Source organism: Plectropomus leopardus, chromosome 12 (assembly GCF_026936395.1).
Source record: "Plectropomus leopardus strain MGB_pleo_1.0 chromosome 12, ASM2693639v1, whole genome shotgun sequence".
Lineage (NCBI taxonomy): Eukaryota > Metazoa > Chordata > Actinopteri > Perciformes > Serranidae > Plectropomus > Plectropomus leopardus.
The window spans coordinates 33,548,619-33,558,508 of record NC_142187.1 but is presented as its reverse complement, the minus strand read 5'-3'; the positions used below and the strand labels follow the sequence as shown (position 1 = coordinate 33,558,508).

The 9,890-nt window shown below is 36.0% G+C and overlaps 1 protein-coding gene across 1 annotated transcript; it reads left to right on the top strand.

Moving 5' to 3' along the window:
- Positions 1-1,839: 1,839 nt before the first annotated feature.
- LOC121951629 (D-serine dehydratase) lies at positions 1,840-9,000 on the top strand. The gene is made up of 10 exons (XM_042498023.2): positions 1,840-1,959; positions 3,375-3,530; positions 3,668-3,797; positions 4,687-4,837; positions 4,917-5,097; positions 6,593-6,711; positions 6,842-6,968; positions 7,634-7,696; positions 7,778-7,883; positions 8,677-9,000. Exons 2-10 carry the CDS (start codon positions 3,385-3,387, stop codon positions 8,764-8,766), a joined length of 1,113 nt encoding a protein of 370 aa, XP_042353957.2. The 5' UTR covers positions 1,840-1,959; positions 3,375-3,384; the 3' UTR covers positions 8,767-9,000.
- Positions 9,001-9,890: the final 890 nt, after the last annotated feature.

The following is a 9,890-nucleotide window of genomic DNA, read 5'->3' as shown; positions in this document are numbered from 1 at the left end:
GGTTGTTTATGTTTTTTGGTTATTTGTTCATTTCACTTTTTCTTCTTTTTGTACTTTTTACTAATTTCTTGATCATTTTTGGGTAATTTCTTCTTTCATTGTCCATTGCCTTCTTCCAATGTTTTTGACAGAAATCAAGACAATTGGCTCTGGTTTCTAAAGGGTTAGTTGCATTACAGTTGCTTGATTCAATTTATTTTTAAAAAGCCAGAGAAAACGGATTATTTTCCTATACTTTTTTACAAAGGTCTGATCACGCCAATTTGCTCAAGCTTCAAAGGCTAAAATAACTAACAGGAAGGAAGTGGCTCTCAGCAAAGATTTTACTGATGAAAAGATGTAAAGAAAACAAACAAACATATATATTACATTTTATCCTTTTATTATGTATTATCAATAATTGTTATTGTACTGTATTGTAATTTTCTCCCAAATTATCTCAAATCCCATTTTTTTTATCAATAACATGGAGGTGAAATCAGTGTGTTTGTCTCCCTCTGCTGTACAAACACCCAGCAACAAATTCAACAGTATATTCAGACTAATCTATCACATTATGTAATTCTGTTTACTTTTCACTGCACATGACAGCTTTAGTTATTAAATGTCTTGCAGATTTGTATAATTGACATTAAATATAATTCAGAATGCCAAATCAACTCATAAAATATGATTTATTATTATAGATTTTAAACTACCCAACAGTATATAAAGCAGTAAAATTTAGCTCCACATTCACCTGCATCATCTAAAGTGATTTACTGCTTTAATAATAATGAGCCAATAATAAAATATGTATTTATTTGGATATGCCATTCTGTAAAATGAGTACTAATACTTTTGGTATTTTAAGTATATTTTGATGCTAATATTTATGTCATTGGATGATTTTTTTAAAAATGTTTGTTCACCTGTTGTGTTTGCCTCTACTGATGCTTATACAAAGGAACCCCTTTTAACTTTATTGTTCGAACAAAATTTGTACCTTAGCTGTGAAAACATCCACGACATGGAGAAAAAAGGACAATATGACACAAATTGATCTGCAAATTGCAAAAAACAAAGTGTCAAGAAAATTACCTAAAAAATAGCTTAAAATGAAAAACCCAGAAAGAACCATTAGAAAATGTGAAATAACTTATAGGTGTAAGCATTAGATTTAGCAGAGTTTTTTTTTGTTTTTTTTTTAAACATTTTAAATTTTATTTTTGTTTTAGTAATTTTTCAGGTAGTTTCTTGTTTTTTTTCTTTTATTTATTTATTTTTAACTTTTTTGTGTTTTTTACACAAACATTTTGCTGTAGTCAGCAGCTCAAAGTTCAAAGGTCTGCACATCACATAAACACGATGTGCTGCCAAACTGCACAGACTTTGGTACTTGCAATGAGCAAAGAGAAATGACCCAAGTATTAGCAAGATATTTGTAAAAAGTAAAAAAAGGAAAAAAAAAAAAAGAAGTGAAAATTAGCACAAAAAAGTAAAGTGTCATGAATAGGAAATAACCTGGAAAAAGTGCCACATTTAAAAATAAACAAATAGAAATGATAATAATAAATATCATTTTTCTTTAACCTAATTTCAAATATATCATAACGTATTTTTAAATATAACTTCTGGTCATTTTCCTTTTTTTAATATATATAAAATGTTCTAATGATTTTCTCTCTATATATATTTTAGGTAATTTGTAGGCATTTCTCTTATTGGATAATAAGTTTTTGCAATTGGCAGTTTTATGCCAAGTTGCTGAATGTCTGTTTTCAAATTAATATCGTGTTTTAAAGGTTTTTAAAGTTAAATGATGAAGCTTCAGGTTTTAAAGGGTTAATTCATGTGTATCACGTGTTTGGGAAGGCTGCGATCACGTGACGGAGGTAAATAAGGAAGGACGCAGGTTTGGGCCGTTCATGGCTCAAACTCTCAGGATTTCACTTCGGGACTTTTCTCAGGAGTTTTAAGGTAAATCGCCACCAAATCTCAAATTTAACCACTTTTACTTTGCTTTTTTAACCTAACCTCCGTGACTTTACGGTAAATACGCAGCTTTTCATTCGTTTATTTAGGGAGACTGAGAGGCATTTAGCGGCGAGGATTTGGGTTTTTTTTTTGTTTTTCTCTCTATTTTAGAAGATTATTAACAAAAACAAGGTGTTTCAGGACAGAGTCTTGTGCAGGTGAACAGCCTTTGCATTCAATCACAATAGACAGTTTTTGATTAGCGTGAATAGTGATGGTAAAAGAGAAATAACAAGAGAAGAAAACAAAAACTATATATATATACACACATGTATGTGTGTGTGTGTATCTATATATGTATATGTATGTACATATGTATGCATAATAAGATAATCCTTTATTAACCCCACAGAGAGGAAATCTGGATTGTTACAGCAGCCGAGAGTGTTCAGGATAGGCAGCTAAAGAGCAATATAAATAGCAAAAAAGTGTTAAAAAGGTGCAATATAACAAAAAAAACACAAGGTGCAGTTTAAAAAATATAGAAGGAGGGAAGTGCACCAGTGAAAATTTGCACTTCAATTACAAGTCCAGTGAGAGCAGTGCTGGTTGTACAGTATATATGTATAAAGGGTATTTTCTTGCAACTTTTGACTAATTTCTTGCTTAATTTTGGGTCATTTCTTTCTAAGTCGCTCATTGACTTATATCCAAATTTTTGAAAGAAATCCAGTCAGTTTACTCAGGTTTCAAAGGGTTTAGTCATTTTTATTGCAGTAAATTTTATCTATATGACTGAGAAAAAATTCTTCCATAAGGCTACCAAAAATTGAATTTGTATTTTTAACATAAATAATTTATTGAATGAAAAAAATAAAAACAACACAGGTGTAAGTGCATCGCTGCACGCATGCAAAAATATAATAGTATCATGCTGTATCGATTTATTTATCTTGTCTGAACTCTGAGTAAAGTAGTTTAATGTTACAAATTAGTATTTGATGACCTGTGCAATTTCGTTATCACAACATGCCATTTTATTATTATAACGTGCAATTTATCACAATGTGCAATTATCCATGTGCCACTGGTGTAAGCATTTTTTTAACTGTTTTGTGTCTTGTTTATACTGTTAATGTTGAGGTTTTTTTGCTTTATTTATCCTGTATCTTATCTTATCTTATTTCACGGCTTAAAAAATCTGTTGTCTGCTTGGGAAAGCTCCCTAAAGATTATATTTTAAAGGGATAGTTTATATTTGTCAGTAAATGTACTGAGCTTCTTCCACCACTGACTGTATGTTTGTTATCATGAGAAAAGAGTCACTGAGCTGAAGCCAGTCATACACGAGAATTTAATTGCATGAGAAGTGTGTGTGTGTGTGTGTGTGTGTGTGTGTGTGTGTGTGTGTATCCCAGTGTTTCCAGTATGGAGGGAGAGCCCCTCTCCGCCCTGTGTACCCCTGCTCTGGTGGTGGATGTGGACAAAGTGAAGAGAAATGCCCAGAAGATGATCGAACGCTGTCAGAATTTGGGGGTCCAGCTTCGGCCGCACATGAAGACCCACAAAACCCTGTATGAACACATGCACGCACACACACACACACACACACACACACACACACACACACACCTACACACCTATTACATTCATACAATCTGTCTAATGTCCGTGTCTCTGATGCGTGGTGTGTTTTCGTGTTGATGTCCAGTGAGTGTGGAGACATAATGACGGGCGGGTCACGGAGGTCTATCGTGGTTTCCACACTGGCAGAGGCCTGTTTCTATGCCGACCACGGATATGATGACATCCTCTACGCGTACTCTCTTCCCTTCGATAAGGTCCTCTTAACTCACACACTAAAAACACCAGTTCTATATTTGACCGTCTTGATTGTGTAGCATCATATTATTATACTGAAAAGATGACAACATTAAAAAACGAAAGCAAAAAAATGCACGCACATCCAGCTCAAACATGGAGCAGGTGCTGAACCAAAGGTGAGTAAATAGTCAAAAGGCAAAAAAAATAGCTTTTTTTGTTTGGTTGGTTTTATTTGTTCAGTTTTTGGTTTTTTTTTTAACTTTTTTTTTAATAATTTATTTTTTACTCATTTTGTGGCACATTGATGGTTTGTGATGTGTTGGTAATATGGTAGATCTTGTGTGTTGTCATAAATAGAATTTAAAAAAATTTAAAGAAAACTTGCACAAAAGTCGTAGTGACTATGTGAGCAACACAGCTCTCCATCAGACGGTGAGTCTGTAAGTCTTTTTTTGCCTTTTGAAAAAAAAAACCTCTTAAGTGTCGCAAAATTGAGAATTTTCAAATGGCAACAACGGTGCAACAAAATAAAGCCTGAATGCACAAACCTTCCTGCCTCTCAGAGCATAACCTGTTAGTCACATGATCCAACTTGAATTTTTAGATCTAAATTTTACCACTCAAATTTTAGCTCAAACTATTTTTTTTTTTCATTTTAAAAATTAGATTTTTATTAGTCAACACTGAAAAAAATCAAATTCAGCTTTTCAAAATTGTAAACAAAGAAATTTCACATTTTAATTTCTCAGGGGTGAATTTAGGACAAATTAATTCAGACACATGGTTTTCGAGGTAAAACACAAATAATGATTGAAGCAATAAAACAACTAAAAGCATTTCTTTGGTGTCCTCTCTCAAATATTATCGAAATACCAGTGACGCTAACCTGTGTGTTTGTGTTCGTAGGTTGAGCGCTGTGCAGCTCTGTCAGAGCGGCTGGATCTCTTCCAGGTTTTATTAGATCATCCTGACGCTCTGGAGCAGCTCAAAAAGAGACCGCTCAGGGACGGTCGGCTTTGGCACGTCTGGCTCAAGCTCGACTGTGGCAACGGGCGAGGTAAACACGCAGCTCATCATCGGCGGCGGCTGAGCTGTGGACGTCATGTGACTGCCGATCTTCTGTTTTGCTCTTTTAGCCGGGGTCCCGCACTCAGAGCCTGGGGCGCTCCGATTGGCTCAGGCCGTCGCCGGGACGGAGGGCGTGGAGCTGACAGGAGTGTACGCTCACTGTGGGAACAGCTACAACTGCAGAGGAGTGGAGCAGATACAGGCCGTCGCCAAGGAAACCACCGACTTCACCCTGCAGTTCATGGAAAAGTACGCCAAAAAAATAAGACCACCAGGGGCCAACGATGTTACATGCAAACTGCTAAAGACAATTATGCAACATACGTGCAACATTTTCTCAGGCACAATTAATTTATTTTTGTCTGTCCATCCATACATATGTATATATGTACTCGTGATTGCAATATCTCAAAAACGCAGTGAAGGAATTTCTTCAAATTTGGCACAAATTTCTACTTGGACTCAATGAGTACTCATAAGAATTTATTTTCATGACCTCTTCTTTCTCATTCTGGTAAACCATGACAAAATGTCTTTCAATTTTGCACAAACGTCCTTTGGATTCAGTGATGAACTAATTATATTCTGGTGGTCAGAGGTCATTGTCGCTATGATCTTGCATCTTTTTCATTCTTATAAATGTGATATCTCAAGAAAACTCTGAGGGAATTTCTCTAAATTTTGGCGCAAATGTCCACTTGGACTCAATAATGAACTGATTTGGTTTTGGTTGTCAAAAGTCAAGGTCACTGTGACCTCTTCTGTCTCAATCTCGTAAACATGATATCTTAAGAAAACCATAAGAGAATTTCTTTAAATTTGGCACAAACGTTCACTTGGACTCATAGATGAACTGGTAAGATTTTGGTGGTCAAAGATCAAAGTCACCATGTCACCTTGCATCCTTCTCATTCTCGTTTTGTAATCTCAATAGACTCTTGAGTGAATTTTTTTAATTTGGCACAAACGCTCACCTGGACCCTTGAATGAAATAATTATAATTTGGTTGTCGAAGGTCAATGCCAATGTGACCTTGCATCCATGTCATTCTTGTGAACACAATATCTCAAGAGAACCTTAAGAGAGTTTCTTTAAATTTAGTTAAAACGTCCGAGGTAAAGGTCATTGTGACGTTGCATCCTTCTCATTCTTGTTAACTTGTTTTCTCAAAAGAACCTTCTTCAAATTTGGCAAAAACATCCACTTGGACTTTATAATGAAGTGGTGGTTAGAGGTCGCTATGATCTTGCATCCATCTCATTCTTATAAACGTGATATCTCAGGAAAGCTGTAAAGGAATTTCTCCAAATTTGGCACAAATGTCCATATGCACTTAGTGATGAATTGATGTAATTTTGGTGATTGAAAGTCAAAAGTCAAGGTCACTGTGACCTCTTCTGTCTCAATCTTGTGAACACTAAATCTAAGAAAACCTTGAGGGCATTTCTTCAAATGTGCAAAAAACGTTCTTTTGGACTCAGGATTGAACTGATTATTCTTCGTGGTCAGTGGTCACTGTGACTTAACATTCGTCTCATTTTTGTGAAGATGATATCCCAAGAAGACCATGAGGGAATTCTTCTCAAATTTGACACAAACGTCCACTGTTTGCAGCTTGTTTTACTGCACCCAGGTGGCCTAAAATTGAGTTAATGCAGCTTTAAGTAAATAAAACGTTACATTTATTTCTCGTGAACTGCTGTCTAGATGGACTCACCACAGACTTCTCTGGGTTTGTTTTCAGACTGAAGGCTGCTGGCATCACCTGTAAGTCCAGCATCGGCTCCACCCCTTCCTGTAGTCACCCAGTTAAAGACATGGCGCGGCTCAGCGAGGTGCATCCTGGAAACTACGTCTTCTACGGTGTGTATGTGAATCTGCATTTGTATCAGTGCACTAGTTTGTTAATGGTGTTTTTTGATTGAAGTTTGTGTATTGAAAGAGTCTCACATTCAGCGGTGATGATGCTGCTGTTTCGTCTGCTGTCTTGTAGACGTGCAGCAGTCTGTGATTGGCTCATGCAGTCTGGAGGACGTGGCTGTGAGGGTTTTGACGAGAGTCATCGGACACTGTCCTCACAGGAACCAGCTCCTGATCGACTGTGGATGGGCTGGACTCAGGTACCTTCGTGTTTATTTAAGGGTTGTGGGGATGACGTTTTCTGTTTTCCTAAGCCAACCTGGAAGTCAGCTTCACCCTTGTTCCCTTGTCAAAAAGCCTACGGGATTTTTGGATTATCACAGAAAATAAGCTCTGTGCCAAACAAATGTTTAAGGTATTTGCACATTTTGTTCAAGGACTGTGCTTAAGTGGACTTTTGAGGTAGTTGGTATTTACTTGAGTGTTTCCATTTTATGCAACTTTTTGCTAATACTCTGCTACATTTAGTGGCAAAAATAATGTTATTTACCCCAATACATTTATTTAATAGCTTTAGCTACTTAAAGAAGATTATTAATCCTTATTGGCTGTTTGGTGCATTTTTACACGCTTTTCATTCTTCATTCTTTTAATAATTTTGGCGAGATTATGTATTTTTGTTTAATCTTGGAATTACCAGCTCAGCTCCTGCAGTTAATCTAAAATACTTGGTGGAAACTGAATTGTTTCATTCGTACTGTTAAGTGTAAAAAACCAAAAAACCATTGAAACCCATTCGAGCTGCTCACCAACTAGAGCAAATGCCACTTTTTTTAAACTAAGTACTACACTGTTGATGTTTTTATATCATCTTTGCAGCTCTTTATTGTTTTCACATTGTCTTTAAACTCGTTTCTGCTCTCAGTCTGGACGGAGCTGGAAAACTTCCCTCTGGATCTGCTGTGATTGAAGGACACCCAAACCTCAAGTAAAGCTCTCTGCTCTCTGCTCTACTCTCAGTGCTGAACGTCAGAGTGACTGAAGATCTGATAAATACGTTTCGCTTCAGGTTGTTGTCGATGACCCAGGAGCACGGCAGAGTGGAGCCCCTCTCAGGACCGCTGGACTACAGTAAATACCCGCTGGGCTCTCTGCTCACACTCATCCCCTACCACGTGAGTCCAGATAAATGTGGAGCACTGTGACACCTGCAAACGCAATAAACTGCAAACGTAATAAACCGCAAACGTAATAAACCGCAAACGTAATAAACCACAAACGTAATAAACCACAAACGTACCACAAATCTGCAGCTTTTAATGTAATAATCCCACAAACGTTATAGCAGTTGGATTCTACAAACATAATATGAAATTTCCTGCAAATGTCCAGAGTATAGATGTCTTTTCTGGACAACGTATAGATGTGTCTTATGGACGTCATATAGATGTCTCTTCTGGACGTCGTATAAATGACTTTTCTGGACAACGTAAATATGTCTTTTCTGGACGTAGTTTAGATGTATTTTCTGGACGACGTTAAGATGTCTTTTCTGGACGTAATATAGATGTCTTTTCTAGACATCATATAGATGTCTTTTCTGGACGATGTAAATATGTCTTTTCTGGACAACATATAGATGTCTTTTCTGGGCGTAAAGATGTCTTTTCTGGACGTTGTATAGGTGTCTTTTCTGGACATTGTATAGATGTCTTTTCTGGACGTTGCATAGATGTCTTTTCTGGATGTCGTATAGATGTCTTCTCTGGACATTTGCAGGTTATTTCGTGTAGGCGACTGCTTTAATGCATTTGAGAAATGTGTTATATTTCTGGGATTATTAGATTAAAAGCTGCAGATTTGTGTCACGTTTATGTTATCACATTTGTTGGTGCTGCAGAGATTAATTCTGTGCTGCTTCTATTTCTCGTCTTACTTACTTACTCGTTTTTCTGTTCGTTTTTACAGTCGTGTGCAGCTGCAGCGATGCATCCCGTGTACCATGTGCACTCTGAGGGCCGCCTGCTGGGGAAGTGGACGCCGACACGCGGCTGGTGAGCAGCTCGCCGGCTGCTCGCCGTGTTAGGATAGCAGGAGCGTTTCCTGGAGCTGCTCGTGTCACCTGTACTTCATTCCAAACGTATCAGTGTAAAGGTTTTTCAAAACCGCAGATTATGGACTTTTTGTAGACTTATTCCCAATTTTTAAAAAAATCTGAAGCAACATTGTGGAAAATATAGAAAAAATACACATCTATTCTTTTAAATGATTAAATAAAAAAAGCTTTCTTAACGTGTTGTGTCTGCATCATGCAAGAAATGATATAGGAACACATTTTCTCTTAATTTTGCTCGTATCCAGTTTGTTTTTATTTTGTTAGTACCTATTAATTTTTGGGATTCACCAGTGTTTTATTATTTCTGCTTAGGTAAAAAAATTTTAGGAGTGGTCAAGAGCGCTCAGACCAAGATAAGAGAAAAACATCTTTCTGCGTAAGAAAAAATAAGTTTCACATTAGAGGAATATTTAAAGAATGCATGAATATCATTTATTCAAATTAAGATAATGTTTCAGAGTAATTATGATAAATGAATCATTAAAGTTCAGGGCAGAAATACTTCTATACTTGGTGCATTAATCCAAATTACTGTAATTTCAGTTACTGTGTGTCCATTTGCTGAGTAGTGCTGGAATGTAACTTAGTACATTTATTCATTTACTTAAGTATTTTGATCTCATGCCACTTCTGCTCCCGAAATATTGCATGTTTTACTTCCAGTACTATTATTATATAACTCCTTTACAAATTAAGATTTTTGTGTACAGAAATATTTAAGTCTAGCTGAAACTTTTAGTCACTTTTTTAGAAAATTAATTGGCAACTATTTTTGTAATCTTTAAACCGGTGGAAATAGTCATTTTTTATGAAAAAAAAAAACATCTCATGATTCCAGCTTTTCATATAAACTATGTGTATGAGGACTTGCTGCTTTGCCTTTTAATTTTTAAAAAAATATTTTTGATTTATTAAATGTATTAAAACATTTTTGCATGTGCAGTTTACTTTTAATACTTAAAAACATTTCTCTGAAATCACATTTACTTTGTTTAAGTTTATTTAACAGTATACCTTCATTATTTTGGTGGGAGCAAAATTGTATGGTTAAGAACGTTTGGTGCAT

Coding starts and splice junctions, on each gene's coding strand:
- LOC121951629 (XM_042498023.2), top strand. CDS start 3,385: ATGGAGGGAGAGCCCCTCTCCGCCCTGTGTACCCCTGCTCTGGTGGTG. Junction 3,531..3,667: donor ATGAAGACCCACAAAACCCT/GTATGAACACAT, acceptor GTTGATGTCCAG/TGAGTGTGGAGACATAATGA. Junction 7,697..7,777: donor GAAGGACACCCAAACCTCAA/GTAAAGCTCTCT, acceptor GTTTCGCTTCAG/GTTGTTGTCGATGACCCAGG.